The 26235-nt window shown below is 38.1% G+C and overlaps 1 protein-coding gene across 1 annotated transcript in view; it reads right to left on the bottom strand.

The window, feature by feature from the left end:
- The window catches only part of ARMC3 (armadillo repeat containing 3), a 63753-nt gene extending 41929 nt beyond the window's left edge, over positions 1-21824 (bottom strand). The window contains exons 1-5 of the mRNA XM_066190388.1: positions 21792-21824; positions 15209-15252; positions 10731-10776; positions 2240-2357; positions 128-253 (exon numbers count right to left, since the gene is read on the bottom strand). Of these exons, the coding sequence (XP_066046485.1) occupies positions 128-253; positions 2240-2357; positions 10731-10775 (289 nt within the window). The 5' untranslated portion in view covers position 10776; positions 15209-15252; positions 21792-21824. The remainder of the gene's footprint in view (positions 1-127; positions 254-2239; positions 2358-10730; positions 10777-15208; positions 15253-21791) is intronic.
- Between the last annotated feature and the right edge of the window lie 4411 nt (positions 21825-26235).

The following is a 26235-nucleotide window of genomic DNA, read 5'->3' as shown; positions in this document are numbered from 1 at the left end:
CCACTGAAACTCAACCTTACATCCCTTACTCTTTATTCTGGGCCATTAATATAGGATTTTTTGACACGATCAACCTCTTGTTTTGAGGACCACACACTGAAAAATAGTAAAACCTTGAGACTCTTACGATTAGAAGCCATGATGCCCAATACCATGACGGCATTTCTGCGTACAAGTGGATCTTCATGTGAGAGGAGTTTATACAGATGCTCCAATGCTCCAAGACCAAGAAGTGTCACTTTGTTTTCATCACCTGAAAAGGAACCGGGTTAAAAGCCCAAGAAAAAGGCCAGCAACCTCACATTTAATCAAGGTAAAACCAGTACCAATCTTTTATTGGACAGTAGAATCAAAGAACAGAGGCCTGACAGGTCCTTTGGAGATCATCTAATAACACCCCAAATAAATATGTGTCAAATAGTTTCAAGAATTAATAGTGTCTCAGATTAATTCACAGTTTTAAAGCAAAGGATACTTCTCTATTGGACACTCCACTCATTTGTTAGAGACTGCAGTGGAAGTACAGAGGAAAGCATTCTACTTAGCAAAGTACAGGTGAACAATATTAGGTGAATGCATTTTATTTTCCTCTTTTCTTGCCTCCTAGTTTCATTTTCCTCAAAGTAAGAGTTCACTAATTCTGTGGATCTTTACTATTCCTCAAGGAAAGCGACTACCAGGATTTGGATCATTAATTCCTACCTGAGATTTCTACCACATGATAATGAAGAGCTTTGTAGCTGAATAGGTGCTGGACATGCAAAGAACAGAGTTTAGTGTGACTACAGCCTGCTGCTCCCACTCACGCAAAACACACACAAACCCCAAGAAACAAAATCCCAATCCTACTCCAATTCTCAGTTCCCACAACAGCTTTATAATTCATTTTCTAATGAACCATGTCTTCCCTTCCTGCTACAAGTGAGCAATGTGAGAGGAAACTGAAAATCTATGCTCATTCTCAGGCCAAGACATGATTAAAATGGAGGAAGTATTTTTTATTGAGGGATGGGACTTAATTCACTAGCAACCCTCTAAAGAAATGGATTAACTGCAATTAACTAACTGAAAACAACTCCTTCTCTTGTGCTACACAACCCTTCTCTTGTGCAAAGTTACAGTCTAGTCTTCTGGAAGATTACAGGGATATCTACATTAATAATTTAAAGGAGTATTCTTTTAGTATAAACATAAAAGACATAAACATCTATTTTCCTGCAGTGTCATATATTTTACTGTGGACAGGAGGGAAGGAGCCAGCAAGAGTTTACGGTTCATAGCTGTCTCCAAACAGTCCATGTTCTCTCTTCACATATTCAGAATTTGATCTCATGCCCTCAGCCAAGCTTGCCATATTGAGCAGAACCTAAACATTTTTCAGAACCCAGTGACCCCTAGACAGCCGTCAAAGACTTCATCTTGTCTCACAACTTCAGCAGCATTGGTAATTTACATCAGTATAATAATCAGCATACAAATGCATAATTTTTAAAGAAAACATAAATTAAATGGAAATTAAAATTAAACCAGATTAATCAGAACAAGAATATTACCAGTGTATACCAATTTGATTGACTAACATCGAATAACATGGAATAAGTAGGAGACAACTTAGGAAATCATGTGCTACATAAATTTGAGCCTTTGTTATACAGTTGTTTTTCTCCTGAGTACCTTGAACATGATGTTTAGCTATAGATTATACAGGGACTTTTGGAAGATTTGGACTCTTGGAGACTTGTTAGATTCCCAACTCATACAGAAATAAGCTTGATAAAGGAGGCTGAGTAGTCTCCAATGAATCACCTGCACAGAAATACCGACACAACAGCTTTGTGTAAAAATAACAGAAAAAAGCTAAGAAGTTCTTTTCGTTGAAAATTGAAGCTTAACATTTCTACACTGCTACAGAAGTTTCAAACTGTAACATGAAAAAAAAATAAAAAATTCTTTCCCAACTGCAGATCTGTTGCTCATAAAAAACTGTATCTATGTCATATTTAAAACAAACTCTATTAAACAGTGAATATAAAATTCTCCAACAAAATGATAAAGGTTTCCTTCATGCAAATGACAAGACTTCTTTATTACTGCAAGTACAGGTTCCAACCCCCCCCCCCAAACTTCAATAGACACCTTTGAGGAGAAAGTAAGATTTCAGTGCTAGGAAACTAAAGAATTGTGAACTACTATCAAAGTCTAAGCAGTGCAAAACAAAGCTCATTGCAAAAAGACTAACCTTTTGATGCAAATTTATATAGAGCATCACATGCTTTGGCCAAAACTTCATTTTCAGGAGAACTAAGCATTAGCACAACTGTTGCTGGTGTTTTGCTTTCAATCAGTAAAGGATCAAACTAAAACAAAACAAAAAAAAAAAAAAAAGGGAAAGAAAAGTTTGATTTATACTGAGTCTTCTTGTGTGCTGCAGTAGACTCTCAGATTTCATTAAAAATAAAACAAAATCTTGTTTGATACCTACACTTAATTAGAAATATTAATGAATTGCTCTTTCCTTGGAAAAGTCTGACTTTTTAATAACAATTACAGACATTGTTGAAAAATTAGAAAGAATAATTGACTTCCAAATAACCACGATTTCATCAGGTATGAAGATGTTGGGGAAACCTTCATGCTTCCCTGCAAATCTAGAAAGTTTTGAAGGTAACAAACTGTGTAGTTGTTATAATATAAGAGTATTCTGAGTCTTCAGAACCAGACATGAGAAATTTGTTTTGAGCAGCTGCACACAGAGTCCATGAACTCAGGGGGTGTACAAGGAAGAGGATTTGGTTACTCTGTGGCAATATCACTTTGCGGCTGCTTAAAAAATAAAAGAATGCTTTCTGTGCCTTGGTCAATTCAGTTCAGCAGCTCACCATGATCCTGTACTAGATGAAGTATTTCCAAGATATAATTCCTGCTCACCCAGCTAGAAATGATACCAAGGTTTCATTTCCATATCTGAGCTCTTTCATGCAGAAAAAAAATCTTCCAACAAATCAGACAATTTTCACCCTCTTAATAGACTCCTTAGGACTAACATCACTTGAGCAAGGGAATCTTCTAAAAAAGCCTTTTGTTTTTTAAGAAGACAAAAGGAATTCTGAAAATTCTACTCCTTATTAAAAAGTTTCAAGCTTCCTTGGATTTAAACTAATTGGTTAGTATGGAAAAACTGTCTTCTATCCTCACACTTCAGGCCTATACTGTATCTGTGTTACATACAGAAACTACTAGATACTGGAGTCATGCAGTTTCTCAAAAACAACATATTTATCTTTAAAATATAGCAGATTATAAGATAGCAATGTAAATTAATTAAAAATATTATTACAATATATATACACATATATTTACAAACGTCAATTATTTGTTTGACTTCATTAACAAAAGCTTCTAATAGCTACATCAGAGGCACACGTTGTCAAACAATCAAGGTATGAAAATACAAATCAGTTGTCAAGGAAGGAAATTATGGGGGGCAAATCTTAAAAAACACTCTGAGCATGCTAGAAGAAAAATGAACGTTGAGAAAGGTTTTTTCTTCTCCCTTTCCTGACTTGCTCAAATATAAGGCAAAATATGATACTAGTACCAAGACTTTTAAATTCATGCTTTTGATCAGTTTTTAAATTTAAGTGACCTTCCATGAGACAGATCACACAATTTAGTAGGCAGCAAGGTCAACATATAAACTCCATTAAGAGGTGGCCTGCCTAATGTGCTTAACTGGTCTACGTAGCTTCAATTAGGTCTAAAATCTGAAGAAACTGTCCAATTTCATGCTTGCTGTGACAAGCTGGAGGCATGGGCCAAGTCATGGAACAAAGCCCCTTTCTTAAACAAATATAATCACCTTACTGTACCATAAGTCATTTTGCCTAATAATGACTCTGTTATGGGAATTAAAATAATGGCATAGAGGTGTGAGTTACATCTTAAGGATGGGCCTAAAATGATGGAATTATTTACGGGAATTTTCTTTTTGGATTGTAACGAGGCAAAACAATTCAGCTTATCACAGCTCATTCTATGTGTGGGAGAATTTAGAGGTGACTGCAAGTGCCTTTAGCTTCTTCATATTTCTCTACTTCTGCACATTTGGGTCTTTGCATGGACAGAACATGATCCTCAGGTATGTGGTATTATTTAAACACAGACATAGCTCCTGAGTTTGGTCAAATACTTCCTGATGGGATAAAACTCCACATTTTAGAAAAGGCTGGTAATTCTCCAGAGAAAAAAAAACACCAATACTGATCTCAGATGAAGTTCAGTAAAAAATTTAAGATGAATTAAGAGTTTTAAATCTCAGTATTTATACATTGATCTAATACCAAAGACACAATTGCATTGCTCTATTTTCAGCATTTCTCACATTAACAAGTAATTGTATAAACCCCAACTCAATGAAAATTTCTAGGATTTAATGACAGGTTGGTACATGAGCAGATTGAAATTGGTCTCATCTCTACCCATTTGATTAGACATTAGATTTGCTACTACTCGATGAAATATTCAGTAGGCACTTTCCTATTAAAAGGACTTTTGTGCTTAAAACACAGTAAAAATAGTCACTTAAATCAATGTATCTTTAAGAATCAGAGGCCTGACCAAGCGCGTGACTGAGGAAGAATTTCTTTACTGTGTGGTAATTGTGCACTGGAACAGACTGTGGAGTATCCCTCACTGTAAATACCCAAGAACCATCTGGATGCAATCCTGTGCAACGTGCTCTAGGATAACCCTACTTGAGCAGGGAGGTTGGATCAGATGACCACTGTGGTGCCTTCCAACCTGACCCATTCTGTGATTCTGTGATTTGTTGGGAGGTAATGTTGCTCATGAAAATGATCATAGCACTGGTTTATTACTTCTCCTTATCATAATTTCAGCATAGGTAGTGTTCCACCTTTTTTTTTTTTTTTTTTTAAATCCAAGGCTTGCATCTGAATCTTCATACATCATCGCAGACTCTTCCTGTAATGGCACATACAGGAGATTATGTGCTAGAATAACATGCTTGAAGATACAAACAACTTGAATTAAACATGGAAATTTAACTAATTTATAAGCAGTTTGTATTAAGAAAATAGCAAGTTAAATGAAGAAAAAAGTTATAACATGTCTTTCACCTTGACTTTTGTGTGTATTTGACCTCAAAGCCATTAGAAACTGAAGAGTATTTGGGGTTTGGTTTTGGTTTGGGGTTTTTTGGGGTTTGTTTTCTTGGATTTTTGTTGTTGTTGGGTTTTTTATTGTTGTTTTGGTTTTTTGTTGTGGTTTTGTTGTTGTTGGGGGTTTTTTGTTTCTGTTAGGGTTTTGGGGGGGGGGGAGTGGGTGTTTTGGTACTTTGTTTTTTGGGTTTGCTTTTTTTTTTTTTTTTTTTGTCTTCATCAACTTAATTTAGTTGAAATTGAATGCAATATAAAATATGTTTCCAGTCAGACCAAAGACCCACCTAGCCCAGTGTCCTGTCTCTGACAAGGTCCAGGTAACAGGTGTGGGCATGCATCATATTAAATTTTAATTATGATCCCTCTCAGATACCAGCTCAGCAACCTAGAGAACTGGAGAGCTTAGTGATTTTACCTCTGTATTCAAAAAGTCCAAGAAAAACTGGCTACCAATTTGAAGCCATCTGTATTTTAACACCCTTAATATTCTGAGACACAAGAGTTAAAGAGTCATAAAATAACTGTGCCTCTTCTTTGTTTTAAACATACCACCTGATAATTTTATTTATCCTCCATAGTTCATTCACTATAAGAAAAAGTGAAATAAATTACACTCATTTGCCTTCCCTATATATTCATAACTTTGTAAGTTTCTATGATATTGCTCTTCACAGTGATTCCTTCTGGGAATGAAGAAACCAACTCCCTTTGATCTTTCCTAAAACAGAGGCCATCCTGTCTATTCTTGCTTTCTTTCTTAGTTCACTCTTCATTCATTCTGTCTTTCTGTTGTTCAGCTGTACCTTTTTGAGATGGAAACAGCAGAACTGTTAATGGCATTCATGTGCATGTATGAGGCATTTGCTAGTAACACAATGTTTTGTCTTCTATTTCTGGAATTTGAAATTTTGCACTTATTCACTTTCTCCTACTTAGGAACTGGATGCCATTTGGATGACACAGCTGCAGAATAAAAACCCCATGACGGACAACTTCTCTCTATCATGAAATCGGAACAATAACTTGATTTCTCACACCTTTGCTTCCTATTTTATAACCAGACATTATTGCTAGGAGAGGAATTTCTTTTTACCTGTCCATGTTTTTGTGAGTAAAAAGACTGGTCTGAAAACTTTGGGAAAAGCTAAGTAACTGTATCAATCAGAACACCATTATCTACTTGCTCACTGACTCCTCCAAAGAACTCAAGTAGACTTCATAGCTCAAACTCTCCTCTGCACAAGCACTATTGATTCTATACCATTACTATCACATTTATCCATGGGTTTGGTTTTGTTTTTTTGAAAGTACTATTTTTACCAATTAGCACAGAAGATAAACTCCATGTAATTATTGATGTATTTCCTTTCGAAAATGAAGCTTTCTACCATCCATCCTTCTAGTACCACATTTTAAGATGTTAGGTATTTTTCATTTAGCACAAGATCTGGTCGAACACTATTTATTCCTACTTGGGCAACCTTATCACATGTATTTTAGTGATTACCACACTGCTTTTAATGCAAGCATAAGTAATTTTGCTTTTCTTTCATGACTGCAATCACCTAACAGTGTCTCCCCTAAGAACCTTCTTGCATCTAGTCAGTTTGAAAAAGTTTTACTGCTAGTTTTTTTATCTTTCCTAGTTGTCTCCCAAAATATTTTGATGCAGGTTGGCATAGTGCTTTTACTTCTCATTTGGGAGTGGAAGCATTTTTTTGTTTCCCCATTTGGAAGAAAATCCCACTTTTTGGAGGAAGAATTTATCTGCTATTATTCCTATTGCTTAATCATGCTGGTTGTTTTTTGCTTTTTTTTTTTTCCTAACCCCTTAAATTTGATTTAAGATCAGTTTTAACCTTTTACTTCTCATAGAATCTTCAGAAGCACTACAGATATCTTTGCTATTCTTAATCCCTTTTCCTTTACCTAGATTCAGTAGGTACCTGGACACGCTAATTATTTCAGTTCTGTGAGTGCCTGATGTCCTGTACTAACAATAAAACCCACGATATTCCACTGAATCACAAAAGGTTCATGTTAGAAGGCACCTCTGAAGACAGTCTGGTCCAACTGGTCTGTTCAGAGCCGGGTGAGCTAGAACTCAGGGCTAGTGCACAGTCTGATTTTAGGTACCCTCAAGGATGGAGACTCCACAAGCTCCCTGGACAAACTATGCCATGCTCCATCATTGCCATGGTAAAAGAGGAATTTTTTTTCTTATGCTTAAATGGAAACCTCCTGCATTTCCATTTGTGCCTACTGCCTCTCATCTTTTCATGGGGCACCACTGAGAAGAGCCTGGCCTGATTTCTTTACTTGTTCCCATCAGCATTTTTACACTGACAACACCGCTCCAACCCTTCTTTCAAGACTGAGCATTCCCAGCTGTCAGTCCCTCCTCCTATGACAAATGCTCGAAGACTTTGTTCCAGTAAGGCTTTGTCTCTCTTGTACCAGAGAACCCAGAACAGGACACATCACTCCAGGTGTGGTTTCACTCACCAACACTGAGTGGAAGACAAGAGTTCCTTCTCTCAAGTGTTGGCAACACTCTGCCTAATGCCCAGTATTTTGTCAGCTTTCTTTGTCCCAAGTTCACATTGCTGGTGCATGTCCACTAGAATTACCAGGTTCTTTCCTGTAAAGATGCTTTCCAGCTGGTCATCTCCCAGTCTGCACCGGATATTCCTCCCCCAGGTTCAGGACTTCACCATTTCCCTTTATTGAACTTAATTAAATTCCTAATTTCCTATTTCTCTAGGAAATTGTTGAGGTTCCCCTGAATGGCTGCACAACCATCTGGTCTGTCAGCCACTCCTCCTAATTTCATTATCTTCTGCAAACTTGCTGGGGGTGCACTCTGTCCCATCATTCAGTTCACTAAGGAAGAGGTTGAACAGTATCTGCTCCAGGATCAACCCCTGGAGCACACACAACACGAGTGCCTGACCTCTAACAGGATCTCAGGCTGCTGATCACAACCCTCTGAGCCTGTCAGTTCATTTACACTGTCTGTTTATCTTGTCTGCACTTCACCAGTTTACCTGTGAGGATATTACAAGAGGCAGTATTGAAAGCCTCACTAAAGTCAAGTCAAATTAATATTTAGGCATTTATCAAAACAAGGTGGAGACAATTTCAGGAGCTGACAGTGCCAATTCATACATTACACTTCTTTTTAGCATCAGTCTTGTGAATGAAGCCATTTTCAAAAATACTCAGGTATCTGAGGCTTTCTTTAAGTGACAACACCTCAGTATTTTCACTAGGGATAATCTTAGGCTCCCCTTTTAATACCCATGACCTAGCTGATGATCAAATAATATTGTCTAGGTCAAACTTAGCGTAGATATCATGTGAAAAGTTCCTATCAATCTATGTCAAAGCTAGCATATTTTATCTGCCTGAATTACTGTCTTAAGTCATTCATATAGAGATAGAGGCTCAAAGCAATGTTTTTCCTCTTGGAGACCAATTCTCACAACAGAGAATAGTAAAAGACTAAATATGAAAGACAGCAAAAACAGAGTCCTCAGGAATACTTTCTGAAACATAAGCAGTGGCTAGGCTAAGAGATGTGTTTCCCACCTGTTCATAGAAATCTATAAAAAATTAGTGGTCACCTGCAGTACCATGTATTCTCAGAGCATTCCACGTGCACAAAGGCCCTCTTTTATAAGCCCATGTACATCATCTCAAGGCTTCTTTTCATGGACTTGACATTTTCATAAACAGATTATCAATCACAAGATAATAGCGAATACATCTTTTATTTTGTCTGCATCTCACTTCCTGCCATCTGAAATACCCAGGTGAAATTTAAAGTTTTCAGATTAGATTTTACACAATCATTATTTACAAAATTCTCATTATGGTAAGATTTTCTTCATTCATAGTTATAAAGATCTATTTTCATGTTTAATACTGTCTTGATTTGCAGCATTTCTTCTGCTATGACTGTCAGAATAGATATGCTAGCCTGAAGTACGATAAGGGTAAAAAATAAGCCAAAAGCTGTGGATTCCATCTGGAATTCACTCTTTCCAGTTCGTTTGTTTTGATAGTTTTACTGACTTCTTCTGCGTATTCACAGGTTATCGTAGTACCTTGTACGCTGTACCACTGTTTTCTCTAGAAAATCTAATTGTATCTTTTGCATATATAATTGTGGTGCTGCACCTACCGATTTTCTAGCCGTTTACTGAAGAAGTCAACTTTTATTACTTCAGCTCATCAGTATGACTTAAATGTCTTGTCAGCCTTTCAAACATTCTCTCAGGCTGCAAAGATACTTATTTTAATTCTTCAGGCCTGTTTTAATTAGACTTATCTACATACACCTTCCTTGCGACTCCTGGTTTCCTAGGTTATTTTATACAGATAGAAGTTATGTTGAGATTTTATGTAATTTCGTTCCATAAGGATTTATTATTGATTGAAGGTTATGAATTAAGTTTGTAATATTCACTTTTCCACAGAGTTGGGTAAACCTGATGTCAACTGCTATGTCTCAATGACATCATGGCTACTGGATATTCCTGTCTTAGTCAAAACTATTTATACTTATTTAATATTGAAATCACAATGTAGATTTTGCTGACTACATTTTCTGTGACCTTTGAAAAAGCTCTTGCAGTACTACAACTCTTTACACAAAAATCCATTGATTTTTTTAAAAGTGTACTGAACTTTGTATTTAGTGGGACTCATCAAGGGAGTGGGACTCCCTCTGTGGGACTCATTGAGGTCCCTATTTTCATAATTTGGTTGTTATTTGACACTGAATTTATACTGTACTCTTTTCAATGTTTTTGTATTTCCTCTACTTCTTTCTGAAGAAAACAAACTTTAAAAAATAGTTATATTTTGAACAATTATCTTTTTGGGGGCCTCTTCATACCTTGTGAATTTATAGAAACTCTTGAAAAGCATTCTAGTGTCAGACTCTTAACCTCCACCTTTTGAAAATAAAAGTCTTACTATCACCATTATTCTATATTTGGCTTCAGCTCTCGTATTTTTCACCGTACTTCCAATTACAACAGAAAAACCTAAACTGCCTCTTAAGACTGTATATATTTGCAAAAGAGACAGAGAATGTAGTATTATTCAAAATATTTGTCAAATTTTGTATTCAGTAAAAAACTGCAGATCCACCTAAGCTTTTAACTCTTTCATCCTTAAAGAAAGAGAATGTCTTCACAGTTGAAAAGACAGGCAGATTTCAGGTTGCTCTTCTCCTTTCTCCTTTGATTTTTACGAAGAGAGAGCTAACACTGTTCTTCAAATAAAAAGAAGCCTGGATTGTTTCATACATAACTGCTTGCAATGCCTGCCAAAGACAACAATCTCTACAAAGAGCTACACATGCCCAGTCACTCTGGTTTGTACGCTCTCCAAGAAAAGCAGAAACAGAATCATCTTTAAAAGCCATTTTTAGAATAATGTGGGTAAACTAGGAGAATAAGGAACTATGTAAGGATGGTAGAGTTGGGGCTGTAATTGTGCAATGTTTATTTTATAGCACATAACAGTTTATAAACTTACCACATCCTTGGGTGGAGACTGTTCCTTCTTTACTTTTTTACCCATTCTAAAAACAAACAAACAAACAAAAATAAAAGCAGGCAAACAAACTCCCTTCTGTGTTTTAGGAACCAGTTTACCAGTGATTTAGGGAAGGTTATAAGACAGACTTTCTTATTCATCTGATCCAGCTAATCAGTCTGAAAATTTCTTTGACATGGTAATTTCTATACAGAAAGTAGTCCCTCTTTCTAACATTTGTACATGTTTAGTAAAATACATCTGTCAACAACATACAGAGCTAAAAAGGTCTGAGATTTCACAGGCTCAGGTTGCAATGTGGTACAAATACATAGAATGTCCCTTTCTGTTAATTAGTTTTATCTGCATCTATAAATCATATATGAACTTGAAAGTCCTCTAAGGGTATTTCCTCATGTTTGTCTATACATTCTGTGTTGGCAAACATTCCATACAACTGCAGAATGTACAAATAAATTCTACCTTGAAAACATGTTTCATTTACAATTTGAAATCTTTGTTCATATTTCACAGGAGACAAAAATCAGGTCTGGAGGTATTAAGAAACAGTTCTGCACAGTATAAATTTTGTTGATTTAAAAAATTTACATTTATTTACACAAAGTCCAGCTTGCCTTATTTCTTTTTCTTTCTGTATTAGCACACGTGCACATAACCAAGAAGACCTTCTCAGTTGCATCTAATAGCAGCTTCTGAAGCATATGGATATAATCCCTCATGTGGACCTAAATTCATGTGGTTTGCAAAATTTCAGCAGACCCTTCCAGTTAAGGTGCAGGCAAAAGTAAAGGGCAACATGAGCCACTAGCCCTAGCTATACATAGAACATAACCCATTATGCCAAACTTAAGTTTGTTTTAACACTGTGTAAAAGTGAAATGTGCACCGTTAGTACCCCTTGTTAATTCCTCAGTGAATTCTCAAAGGGAGACCACACATTCACCCTCAGCCAGTCTGCTGAGAGCCAACCTCTGGTATAAAAGATTATTTTTTAGTGCAACATGAGCTGTAGCCAGACTGGTAACAAAAGTCAGGGCTATTGTTTGTTGTGTTCAACAAAAATTTGGAACTCTTCTTGAATTTTCCTGGTACTGCTCCTCTACCAATCTCTACAAATAAATTTTAACACAGCACTAATGACAGCAGTTGATAAGCACATCCTAAAAACAGATCTGAAATTTAAAACTTCATAAGCAGGTCACTAATTACAGTTTTAAGAGGAAGATCCACACAGCCAATGATTTTTCAGCTCCAACCCGCTTTAACCTTGTGCATCTGTACACACACACACACATAAGAACCACACACACACACATTCAGTGTTTCAGAAAACGCAGCTTTGGCCAGAGACTAATTTATACAAGAAAAAGCATAAGGACAAATTACTGTGTGTTCCGAAAGTGCGATGGACATGCTACCTTCTGATTTATGCAGTCTCTGTAGAAAGAATCATGCACACAAGCAAGAATCAGATTTAAATGGACATTCAGGAGATCTGGGTTATTTAAATTGTGCTAAATCCTGGTACGGAGATATGGACGCTTATTCAGAATTATTCAGTTCAGCTCAATTCATTTCAGATGTAAATTAAGCTGCAGTCATAAAAGGCAATTTTAATTCTGAGTGAGTTTAATTAAGTTTAAACCAACTAATTTTAAAAGTTAATTAATGTAAAATTATTTATAATGTTATATAATTAATGTTCTCATATTCAAATTATATCTATTTCAAGACCAAGAATAACTAAGGCTTTTAATGGCAAATATTTCTTCACTCTGTATAAACACATCCACCTTCTGAGCATATTTTTAAGAAACTTTTACATATTTCTAAGTGTTCAGAAATATTTGATTCCTTAAAAAATTTCATTAAAAAAGCAGTGTGATCTGTAGCAACAAGCAGAGAGAACAGGTCAATTATTTTACCATGGGTTATGCCCCTCAGTCTATTTCTTTGCTGCAGTTACTAATCTAGATTTCAATACATTCTGCTATCAAATATTGGCGTAAGCTTTGTTTTCATAAAGCTCTCTATATTCAGTGGTCATTTTCTGACTTGAGGGAATGATGGACATGGAATCCTTTGGCTTACTGATAATTAAAAATGTGTCTTCTGCATTGAACTGTAATTATCACAGACAATCAATGTGTACAGGTATTAAAAGGCTACTGACCCATAAAAAAGCTTCTTTATTCAAATCCCTTTCTCTCCAAGATAACTGCATGCTGTCTTTTTCTCAGTAGGTTTACAGTATGCCTATTTCTGATTCTCAGTTTACCAATCTAAATATTTAGAATTTGGAAAACAGTTCTAGTAGGGCTTATATTTTTATATCTATCAAATGTTGGCTTAACGTCACCTGAAAAAACTTATTTTAAAAATGAAAATTATTCACTGGTAATTCCATGTAATTTAATTAATTAATTCCTGGACAAACTGGCTGCTCAAGGCTTGGATGGGTTAACACTGCCTGGAGGACACTCTGGGGGACCTCAGTGCTCTCTGCAACTGCCTAAAAGGAGTGTGTACCGAGGTGGGGGCTGGTTTCTTTTACCACATAACAAGCAATAGAGCAAGAGGAAATGGCCTCAAGTTGTGCCAATTGGATATTAGGAAATATTTCTTCACCAAAAGGGTTGTCAAGCATTGGAACAGGCTGCCCAGGGAAGTGCTTGAGCCACCAGTCCTGGAGGTATTTAAGACATTTGGTGCTTAGGGACATGGCTTAGCAGTGGGCTGGGCAATGTTAGGTAAACGGTTGGGCTTGTTGATCTTAAAGGTCTTTTCCAAACTAAACAATTCTATGTTTCTAAATGTTAAAGACAAAATAATATTCTCATTTGAGTAATATCCTCTACTTCATGCCCTGCATATTTCTAGAATCATGGGAGCATGCCTCTTCTACATATGTTTTTTGAGATTAAAGGGTTGATTGTTTTAAATCATGTAGAGCTAGAGGTAATAAAGTACTTTGACCTAACAGATGTAGCCAATACATAGCCAAGCAATCCATGAAGTTATCATTCTATGTTACTTCCTGTCCTTCACCTGCAATTTATTGCCTCAGTGGTAGACAAACTAACCTGCTTTACTTTCCTCCAACCCAGTTTTAGTGCAGTGGTGCAATCAGGTTTTGTCTGTCAAGCAGCAGGGCAGTCATTATGTCTAACTGAATCCTCATTCTAAAACCACAACCCCCAAAGCTCCCCTTCAGTTCTGACTATTCTTAGTGCCTTAGCTCAGTAGGCACTTTCCTGTTTCACTCTGAACTTCATTAGGACCTCCAGCTTTCCCACAGGACCAAAACCACTCCAGCGTGAGCATCCTAAGTAAAAACCATATCTGGAATCTATGAGTAGTGTCCATTAAACTAAACTAAGTATCAGCACTAAAGTTAATCACTCCGCTGGATAATTGATGGAGATCTAGTCAACATATTCAATAGCACTTAAGGCAGATTCATCCTAAAGGAGGTATCTAAAATGGAATAGCACCGAAAATATAACTACTTTTTCCTTGGACCAAGACCAGAGTCTGGAGTTGTTAGCTCATGTATTTACATTGATATCTAAGTTTGTGAGCTAAGTTTATTACCCCATTTCTCCACATGAACCCACATGCCAGGCTAGGTCGGGCAGGCACTATCATGGCAGACTGAGCACTGGCAGAACCAGGCATATGAAAAAACACAGCCACCGTGCCCTTTCTGCAGCGGCTGCAGGAACAGGCACATCTCCAGTAATATCTCTATGGCCAGAACATTCTGCCTGTGAGTGGAAAATGACTTTGTGGAATGTCACAAATGCGAATTTTTGGTTCAAAGTGGCAACCTCTAACTTCTGAACTATTTTATCAGGAACTGGCATCTCTGCTGTGTCAAATAAAACACAGAAAATTTATTTCATTTTTGAAAGAGTTGCTGCAAATGCCTGCTCAGAGGAGCAGATTCCAAGTACTAGATCATAAGATAATGATGGCCCCGATCCCTGTACTTATTTATTTTTACTGTCATGCTTTAATGTGAATAGTTGCTTTTCTCAGTGCAAATAGTTTCTTAGATTGCAAATCTGAGATACCCATTTATTTCTAGTCACTACACCTTTTTTTTTTTAAACACAAGATGATGGCTAGCAAGCCAGCTTTAACAAAGAAAGAATCTCTAAATCATACCTTGAAATATGAGGACTATTTTCTGATTGTTTTTCTGTTTGAAATACTGAAGTCTTGTAAATGCTTCCTTTAACCTATTAGAGTCCTGCTACATACACTTAAAGAATATAATATTTCCTGGGTTTAAATCAGACAATGCATTTAGAAAACACTACCAGTTCCATTTGCATCTTCTCTTTTCTAAAACCTTAAATAAAAGATGCAATAACCTGGCACCCTGCACATACTGTGAGAGCTGAGACAAAGAACAGGAATAAGCCAAAGGCACAGCCAGCTGTGGAACTCACCTCTTAGTCAAGGAATCAAAGGTCTCTTCTGAGAGCAATTACCCCTGTGGAAAAGCAGCGCAAAGAGAAGGATTTAGAAATATCTTCTAACCAGTTATTTATTACATGATCCACTTTTCAAATTAACAGTCTAATGCTTTAAGACAGTCTGAAATCATGTTACTACAACCTAGCCACAATTTTACTGAAAATGATGCAAAAGTGAAATTCTTTTTGCCTTACAGGTGAGAATTACAGAACATCAAGTTAACTGAGTAAGTTTAAGTGAATTTAAGTTTATTTTTGTCTCACATAAACTATTTTTTCTTGGGATAACAGTAAAAATTGCCTATAAATCAGTCACTATCACTGATTATTTAAAGTGATTTTTGTATGGACATTCTAGTACTGCTGCCTTCCAACGCAATCAAAAAATAATCAGATCATCAGCAGACAATTCCATTCCTTTCTTGAGTCCATAAACCAGTATGTCCTCTGTATGCCAGCTTAAATATCCTCATCTTTCTCAAATAACTTCATCTTAATTAAGAGAATAATGTCGCATAGTCTTGAAACTCCATTCTTTCTCCTGAATTCTTCTTTCATCTTTTTTTCTGCCCAACTTCTTAAATATGGATCAACAGACTTCCCTTTCCCTGCGTTGTCATGACAGTGCAAGCATTACCACACTATTAAAACACTTGGTTTCATATAATAAGAGAGTTAAAAAGCAATAGCAGGTCCAATTTAATTTTCAGTTCCTGCAGATATAGATATATGTGCCACATGAAAATAATACATTATATAAGAGACCAATTAAGTCAAGGCCTTTGAATTTGCCCACTGTTTTATGGGTGTGCACATGTATATTTGTGAAAAAACTGAAGAGGAAGTTCCACCTGAATATGAAGAAAAGCTTCTTTACTCTGCAGGTGATCAAGTACTGGGACAGATTGTCCAGAGAGGGTTGTGGAATCTCCCTCAACGGAGAGATTCAACAACCATCTGGACACAGTCCTGTGCCGTGTGCTCTGGGGTGGCCCTGCTTGAGCAGGCAGGTTGGACCAGATGACCACTGTGGCCCCTTCCAACCTGACCCACTCTGTGATTCTGTGAATAAGTCTTCCCTCCACATGGCTGATCAGTACCCAGCCTCCAGAATGACAACAGACAAATGTTTCTGATAAATGCATGAAACTGATCCCAAAAGTCAGATTTCTTCCATCTGTTAGAGGGTTTCTATTTCCCTAAAGTATCAAGGTTTAGGTATCCTGAAGTTTTTATGTTCTTCCTAACAATAGTAGCTATTTTTACTGTCCAAATAAATGCCTAATCCTTTTACTCTTCATTCTTAGTCAGACACACTACAGCACAGGTACAATTGTCAAGTGCACTGTATAAGGAACTACTCCTTAGATTTCATTTATTTATTTAAATAGTTTAAATGTGTTATTCAATTCAACACAACCCTTCATTCTTATATTACAGCTTTAGTTAACAGATGCCTTGGCTTGATCTTTTTTACCTTCCTTTATAAGTCACTGTACATCCTGATTTACCTCTTTCTAAGCTGCCTTAATTATTTTTTTCCATATAGCTTTTCCAGACATGTATGTTTCCTGTCTCAGGGTCCCTCTGTGACTGCTAAACTTTTCTCAGATATGACGTACCTAACAAGGAATACCGTAATCAATTCTAGAACACTACTGACTTATTCAAGTGACATTGTAACTTTCAGGGTATTTCTTTTTACCCAGTTTCCTCAGCGAAGATTTTCACTAAGTTATCTACATATGGTAAAGAGTTCATTTTCTCAGTCAACCACAATTAATTTAGACTTACTACTGAAGAGTATATTGTCCCAAGTATTCCTGATAGTATAAACTGTACTGCTTTCATCTACAATGAATTTTATTTTCATGGTGTTACCAGTTCACCCAGCTGCAGAAGAGCTCTCAGAAGGTTCTACAAGTCTTCTTTAGTTGTAACAAAATTATTTTAATCTCACCAGAATATTTTTCTCTACATTATTGCTAATTTCCAAATTATAATGAACATATTAAACAACATCAGACCTAATATCTGTCCTGGGAGAATCCAAGCTGTGACAAGCTGAATCAAGGAGACTTTCGTGTGTGATTCTAAATGTCTGAGATGCATAGTGAAATCCCTCATCCCATGAGAAACAGACTAAAGAAAATTTGACTTAATCTAAACCAAATGAGAGACAGTAGTTACAGAACCATTATCTGAGCTATAATAGCAGGACACTTCCCATTCAGAAAGCAAAGATGGTCTGACTTAGGAAGAAGTACTAGTAAAAAATTAAAGACACTCCTAAGATTTTAGCCAGCTGTGAAAATCTGCATGAATTAAAATGAATCCTTCCTCCTGTCAGTTTCACAGGGAAATGGGGGGAAAGGGACGAGTGGACTTGTCTCTCTCCCCATCACAGCCACTGCATCATGTTAATCCCACCAATCACACTTTATCTTTAAGACCTTAGATATTTTTTCCCACCTCTCTCAATAAAGTTGTTTAAAAAAGAAAAGTTTTTCAATTATTTCTATTACTTTCTTTGCTGGCATGTATGAAAACATTCTTTATAGCAAATATTTACACTATACAATATATATTTACTATATTCTATACATACCATATAGTATATTATATAAACTCCACATATATCTCCACATATAAGAATCAGAACACATTTAGAATCCTAGAATGGTTTGGTTAGAAAGGCCTTTAACAATTATCTCATTCCAACCCTGCTGCCATGGGCAAGGATACGGTGCACTAGACGAGGTTGCTCAAAACCCCCATCCAACCAGCCCTTGAACACTTCCAGTGACGGATCCACAACTTCTCCGGGAAACTTGTTCCAATGTCTCACCACCCTCTGAGTGACTATCTAACCTAAACTCACCTTCCTTACAGTTTAAAGCCATTCCCCCATGCCCTATCCCTACACGCCCTTGTAAAATGTTCCTTTCCAGCTCTCTTTGGGCCTGTTTTAGGTCCTGGAAGGTGCTCCAATGTCTCCCCACAGCCTTCTCTTGTCCAGGCTGAAAACCAACAACTCTCTCAGCCTGTCTGCATAGGACAGGTGCTCTAGCCCTCTGACCATGCCCTTCCTCTATCTGAAGGCAACAAACATATCCCCACTGAAAAACAGTTTTCTCTTTGTTAGCCTAAAGAATTCTTCTTTCCCCAAAAAATGATTCTTTATTTCCCACATAGACTCATAGAATCTGCTGAGTTGGAAAGGACCCATCAGGATCACTGAGTCCGATTCCTAGTCCTGCACAGCACCATCCCCAAAAGTCGCACCCTGTGCCTGAGAGTATTGTCCAAATGCTTCTTGAACTCTGTTGGCCTTGGTGCTGTGACCACTTCTCTTGGGAGCTGTTCCAGTCAGTGCTCAACCATCCACTGGGTGAAGAAACTTTTCCAAATATCCAGTCTCAGTCTCCCTTGACACACTTTGAGGCCATTCCCTCAGGTCCTGTCAGTAGTCACCACAGAACAGAGGTGAGTGCCTGACCCTCCGCTTCTCCCAGTGAGGGCCAAGGGGGTTCCTCTTGGTCTCCTCCAGGCAGAACGAGAGGAGTGACCTCAGCTATTTCTCACACGGCTTCTTCTCCAGCCCTTTCCCCATCCTCAAGGCCCTCCTTTGGACACTCCAACTGTTAAATGTCTTTTTTATATTGTAGCACCCAGAACTGCCCCCAGCACTTGAGGTGAGGCCACCCCAGCTCAGAGCAGAGCAGGACAATCCCCTCCCTTGCCCGGCTGTGCCTGATGCCCCCAGGACAGGGTTGGCCCTCCTGGCTGCCAGGACACTGATGGCTCATGTTCAACTTGCTCATTTTCAACCAGGACCACCAGGTCCCTTTCCTGTGCATACATCCAGGGTTGTCCTGTCCCTGCCACTTGACCTTGTTAAATTTCATGTCTGGTAATTGCCCAACCCTCTAATTAGTCAAGATATTTCTGCAGGGCCTCTTTTAATTTAAATAACTACAGAAATATGTATCTAAATTCAATCAGAGTGTTTAAAGACTTATCAACATAAAAAGATACTCAAAAATGGGCCTTGCAAACTTTCTGAAGACACATGCTGTTGACTGAAGTGCTCAGATTACTTTAGAAAGAAAAATCATGTCTCAGCGGCATATTATTCATTGAACAATGTTTTAATAAAAATTTTAAAACATTATATCTTATAGTAAAATTTTATAGATTAGTCTGGCTTTTAACAAATGAAAATCCTAAATGGAACACAAAAAGAATGCTTATCCTCATCTCTATTTCAATTCATTTTTATATATATATATATATATATTATAATATTATCTATATTAATATATTTTTCACATATATATATTACATATACAATAATCTCTGTCTATTGTAAGGATGCAAAACTGCAACCTTAATCACAGGATTTCTCACACTGCAGATACTGAAATCCTATGTTCTTTCCTTTCTTGGTGAAAAAGTTTACCACTGCAAATATATAGTTTATGCATGTACAAGCAAAAGAGCAAGAAAAGACATGGCCATGTGTGACCATCTGGCTAACTGAAGTATAACTGAAGAGTATGAAGTATTCTTCAGAAAATGAAGTTATTTTAAACAGTAAAAATAGGTTCTGAAAAATGGCTGTCACATGACATAGCAAAGGCAACAAAAGAGTTTTTGCAGGCTGTAAAGGGGACTTTATTTCAAAAAAAAGACAGCAACCACAAAACACACACACACACACGTGAATCGTGAGTAAAGAACACCACAACTTAAGTAGAACCCCAGGAAATGAGATAAACTCTAAGTTTAGCCCTTACTTTTTCACTACCTGGTAAGAATATAGGCATATGGAAACTGCTTCTATTAATAATTTTCTCTTCAAAGAAATGTATTGGCTGTTTCCTCTTCTGAATTTTTGCTTTAGAAAGATCATCCTCATAAGCGTTTTTTAAGTCCTTTTGAAAACATTGATGACCTCTACTGAACATCCCAGATGAAGCCTCTCCTATCTCGTACAAAATTGTACTCATACTTCTTTGTCAACACGGGAAATGCCTCAGATGTGTTACTATCACGTTCATGATTTTGATGGTTATGTCTGCAAGGGTAGCCCCATTGTTTAATTTTAACTGCTCATTTACCAGGCTCTATTATGTTAACAGTAAAAAAAGAAAAAGAAAAAAAGACATTTGTTGCAGTTTAAGACCAATATGCAGGTAGCAGATTTGCAAATGTAAGGACAGCAGTGGACATACAACCCCATGTTGGCATTCATTGTGTTGGAGGAATATAAGATGATCAGAAAATGACAACACGATAAAAATCACAAAAATAAAAGGAAGTTAAAAAAGGAAGTGTTGCTTCCATCAATAAATGTGAAAGTGATCTTGCTCACTGTCAACGAGCAATAGAAAGCAGATGTCTTTATCTTGTGTAAGTATCAGACTATCTCATATAGATGATAATTTCAGATAACCAAAAAGATTTTAAAAGAGTTCTGTACTACAGATGATGCTCCTCTACCAGCTGATCCATATTTTGCCTTGAAATTCCTGTCTACAAAAATTCCAAAACCTTTGAAATGTTAATAAATGAGATGAGGTTTTCCCCCTAATAGCCTAATCACCTGTTACTGTTCCTTCAGAGAAAACTTCTGAATCCAATTGGTTTTTTTTTTATTCTCATCTCCAATCTACAGAATTTTAGATTTCATACCTTTTGTGTTACTGTCACACAAAAATTCCACATCTCACATGAAGTAAACTGTTTTTTTTCTTTTTCCATATTATCTATCTAGATTTTTATATAGAATTCTTTTTCCTCTACCATCTAAGTTTCCTTACGGCAGGTCTTTCCTTACTGCAGTTTCTTGCTTCCCAGTTCATACCTAAAAATGCTGGTAGAGTATCTGCTGAATGTGTCCATCCATTGCTGACACCAATTCTTAAACACTCAGTTTCTAGTATGAAACAGTGTGAGGAACCCTTCACAGGGGATATCCTCTGTCTGGGTTTAAATGGTTTAAATTTTATTTATGTTCATCCTGATACACTTCAGCTGTTATTAAACATCACAGCTTTAATAAAAATCTTGCAACTGTCACTGCTTTTCTTAAAAGGGTAGATGCCCTTATCATGCAGGCAGTATGTTTTTAGTGGGCTTTTTGGTTGTGGTTGGAAGAAACTTCAGTGTGTGCCTTTCAAAATTATAGAATCTTAGAATGAGGGTTGGAAGGTGATCTTGATGATCATCTAGTTCCGTGGGCAGGGCACACTTTCAGCTAGACCAGGTTTCTCAGAGCCCCATCCAAACTGGCCTTGAACACCTCCAAGGAGGGGGTATCCACAACTTCCCTGGGCAACCAGTTTCAGTGCCTCACCACCCTCACAGTCACAGTAAAGGATTTTTTTTCCAAAATCTCACCTAAACCTACTCTCAATTCAAACGCATTCCCCCTCGTCCTGTCACTATATGCCCTCCTAAATAGTCCTGTTCCATCCTTTGTGTACGTTCTAGTCTGGTACGTGGAAGGATGGGGGGGGGGGGGGGGGAATCTTTTAAAACTTTAACTTACTTTGAAGGTCAACAGACACGTGGCCCCCAGTTCACTGACACGCGCCGAGGAGCCAGTCCCACCGGGAGCCGGGCCACGGCGCGGGGGCTCCGGCCGCTAACGCACCGCCCGCCCGATACCGCCGACGCCGCCCCGGCACCGCCGCGACCCGGGGCCTGTCCCCGGTGCTTTGTGACCGCCCGGGGCCCAGCCGCCCTCAGCGCCGCCGCCGCTCCCCGCCCTCGCCCCGCGGCCGGCGGAGCGCAGCGCCCGCGCCCCCCGCGCCGCCCGGGGGCGATCGCGCAGCGCCGCCCGCGCCGCCGTTGCCGGGAGACGGCGGCGGCCGCGCCTGAGGGAGGCCGGGCCCGCCGCCCCCGCGCCTCCTTCCCTCCCCTCTCCCAGTCGTCCCTGGGCAACGGCTTCGAGTGTTTCATGTGGATTCCCAGAAGTCTTCGGGGATGCGTTTCGCCGTGACACATGCGTATAATCCATTTCTTCGCAGTTTATCCCGACTCCGAAGTGCTGGTGACGCTGCTTTGAGGGAAACTTCAAGTGGTTCATGCTGATGGGTAATGATGGAAAAAGGAATCAGTTATTTCTGCAGACTAAAGGAAAAGGCTATTTACTCACCCAAAGACACAGTTTCTGAAAATTAACAGACCTGTGCAGTCTGTCGGAAATTTGCAAGTTGCTATGTTCACACCTTCCGTTTGTGAATTTTCTCCATCTCGTTTCGCTATTTTCAGATCATTCGTAGGGAAAAACCAAAAAAAGTGGAAGCCGACAATTTTCGGGAGAGACGGGTAAAACCTCTCCACGAGGCAGAGCACGGTGCAGGCAAAGCTCTGTCAGAGCGCCGCGGGCAGAACATCAGCACAGAGGCACATCAGGGGCCCGAGGGGAGACCTGCTCCCTTCTCAGCTCTAGGCTGGTGATGGAGGAAGCTGTGCCCTGTGGAGAACTGTGCTAGTCTCAGGCGAATAATTCATTCCAGGGTCCTCTTTTGCCAGCCAGGGCTGTTTTGGAAGGAATCTTAAGCTGAATTCTGAAATCAAATAACATTTGCTACTTGAAATGCAGCATAATTGCTATCAGTAGCTGTAGGAGTAACAGAAGACAGGCAAATAAAATAGTTTTGGGGCCTCCAAGTCAGGTAGTAATAGGTAAAGCTGCTATCGTCTCTCTCCTGTGATTCCTTTTAATCTCAAATATCATTGCTTTCTCCCCAGATTTCTTACGATGTTACATTGCAAGTATAAATTCAATTCTATTTTTATAAGCCATATCATTCTGTTGAGATCATGGCAGAAACATGTCCTGGCCTTACACTGTGACAAATGTTTACCATCATAACAGTGGGTAATTTTCAGCCATAGGCAAGACATGTGTGAGGGCATCTCCTTCCACTTTTAACATCATGACTCCCATAGAAAATTTGTGGAGATTTATAGTCATCTTCCTTGGAAAGCAACTGCAATGACAAGTCAGGAACGATTTATACTGACTGGTACCTTTGGAGACAGAAGAAATCACGCTTTGTTTTCACAAACGTTGTGACTGACTGACTTTCCATAAAGTCTGAGCAATGTCTCAGGTTTACGATGGTTAGTAGAGTCTCACTCTGGCAGGAAAAGAAGAAAAAACTTTTGATAGAGACAAGTCACCAGCTTCCTTAACTTCTTCGTGGACTTTTCTCTAAACAGTCAGACACCACAGTGATGGGTAGGTGCTATAAATGTAAGAGATGAATGTAAATAGTAATGGCAAAAGTTTGGGTTTAACTCTGTGCTGGGCGCGGCTGGGCTGCAGATACTTTTCTTCATAGCAGCTTGTATGTTGCCATGTTGTAGGTTTGTAACCAAAACTGTGTTAGTAACACTCTTGCTAAGCAGTGCCTGCACAATGTCAAGGCTACCTCTGTTTCTCATGCTGCCCTGCCCAGGGGGCAGGCTGGGGGTGGGCAGGAGTTTGGGAAGGGGATACAGCTGGGAGAGCTGACCCCGACTGACCAAAGGGTGATTTTATGCCCGATCACATTAGGCTCAGCGATAAAGCTGGAGGCTGGTCTTCCCCAAGGTGGCTGTTGCTTGGGGGCTGGCTAGGCACTGCTGGTGGGAGGTGCTAAGTCTGTGTGGATCATTGGGGTTTTTTAAAACTTTATCTTCGTTTATTAAGCAGCCTTTATCTTGAGCAATTTGTTGCTTTCTCACTTCTCTTTTCCTAATTCTGTCCTGCATCCTGCTGTGGGTGTGGAGATAAAGTGATCAAGAAGTCCACTGGTACTTAGTTGCTTCTTGGGATCTCCTTATCCAAACACAACAATATCCATTACTGGGAAAGCTTGTCTTCTGCTTGTCATCAGTAATGGTAGTTCCTATTGCTATTTCAAACATAATTCTGGACAGCTGCTAGCTGGTTAGATATTTTCCTTATTTCATATGAATGATCACATAAAAAATATACAATGTTGCAGAGTCCATGTGAAAGAAGGGACATGGTAATCAGGTGCAAGTTCACTCTGTATTTCAATACACTCACACAGAACAATGGACTCAGTTGTCCTTGAAGACTAAAGTGCCTTCCACAGGTAGGGAAGGCACAGGTAGCCTCAGACTCGTAGCCAGGACTTTTCACAAATTTTGTGGAGAGTGTGAATCCATTTTGTGAAACAGAAAGGAAGATGGACGACAGCAGATGATCCGGAGAAAGTGGATCCTGCAGAGACAGAATGAAGACTTGTTGTTTTTACTTTCATCTGTGTTTGCAATGAGAAGTGGCAACCAAACATGGTGTGACAGACATATAATTGCTGCATTTTTACCTGTGTTTTGGCAAAATTATACAAATATATCAAGAAAAATATTTTTGAATTTAATTTTGTGAAAATCCTGAATGTGTCATTAAGTTTCAACTTACTAATAAGGAAAAAAGGGGGGAGAACAAATGAGGAGAACAGCTACAAAATGTCATGAAAACTCACAACAAATAGTCAGAAATGATAGAATACACAGAATAACAGAATATTTTGAGTTGGAAGGGATTCACAAGGATCCTTGAGTCCAACTCTTGGCCCTGCACAAGACAGCCCCAAGAATAACAGCATGGGCCTAATAGCATTGTCCAAACACTTCTTGAACTCAATATTTTATTGAAATATAATTTATTCTAACTCTAAAATATACAAACCAAAATAATACATATTGTATTAAAGATAGGAGATTATGAAATAAAATAACTTCCTAGAGACTCAATACCTAATAAAGTGAAAAAGGACTTACAACTACAAGAACTTCATTAACTACACATTTTAATGAAATTTTGTGACTAAACTTTTGATAAAGCCACCATAGAATTTGTGTGCTGTCCTATGAAGGGACAGCAGGGCCAATTAATTAATTTAAAGCTTCTGAAAAAAGAATCAAGTATGAATTAGAAAAATATTTGAAAGAATATTGGCGAACAACATTTTAAATATTTTATTTCAAAAGGTATTTAAATTAATAAACTACTGCTAAATCAAAGTACTTGTTGAATTTAAGTGTTGGAAATTTGCATGCTGAAGTGTTTGAGATTATCATTCTGTTTTTACTGGAAGTGCCACTGGGGGAGTCATTTCTCATTTCCTGAAACATCAGAAGTAGAATTACTATTTGCTGGATTGCTTGTATGAAATAATTCTCCTTTTTAAAAAAAAAAAAAATCATAATTTATGGTTTAAGAAATACCTGATGACTTACAGCACAAACAGTCTTGACATATAACTTGTTTTATATCAGTCTCAAAAGACACTTAAAAGGAACTTTCCTTTTCTGACAAGAAGCAGCTGGGTTAAGGAGCGATGAATTTACAACACATCATCTTGGCATTTCAGTTTTCTGTATTACTTCACACATTAAATTACTCAATATCAATGTAAATGGACCTCTTTCTCTAGGGGGAAAAAAATCAAAACAGAAGCCTTTCAGTCTTCTGATTTGCAAGTGAGATTTGTAAGTCTTCATTTTTCATAAGCACCCTGCCTGAACGAGTGTATGGTACGGGAGTATTGAAAAATGTTTCCCCAGTGTGGTTGTATTCTTTTCTATAAAACAATAAAATTAAATTCATGAGTTATCACTTTTAGCAAATAGCGTTGCACTATCATTTAGGAACTGATGACTTGCAGCCATGTTATGCAAGTTATGCGGCTTGTACCTAGTGCTGGTCATGATGTGTCCCATCAGTGCATGTGTAGGCTTGTACTTAATAGCTTGAGACTCTCAGAAGGAGACAGGTGGTTCAGCAGTGAAAGCTTTAAACCAGGACCTTAGACCACAGAACTTTCTGTGTAATCCTGAACAAACTGCATATAATGAAATCAATTTAGTTATTTAACAGAAATTAGCAAATACTTTAGTATTTCTATTGGTGAATGTCTGCCTAAGAAACTGAGGACTTCTGAAGTTCTCATCATACACAGTGTTTG

Source organism: Chamaea fasciata, unplaced genomic scaffold (assembly GCF_029207755.1).
Source record: "Chamaea fasciata isolate MVZ Bird 193981 ecotype frontalis unplaced genomic scaffold, bChaFas1.0.hap1 SCAF_1, whole genome shotgun sequence".
Taxonomy (NCBI): domain Eukaryota; kingdom Metazoa; phylum Chordata; class Aves; order Passeriformes; family Sylviidae; genus Chamaea; species Chamaea fasciata.
The sequence above is the reverse complement of the archived record's forward strand: the minus strand, read 5'-3'. Positions and strand labels throughout refer to the sequence as shown.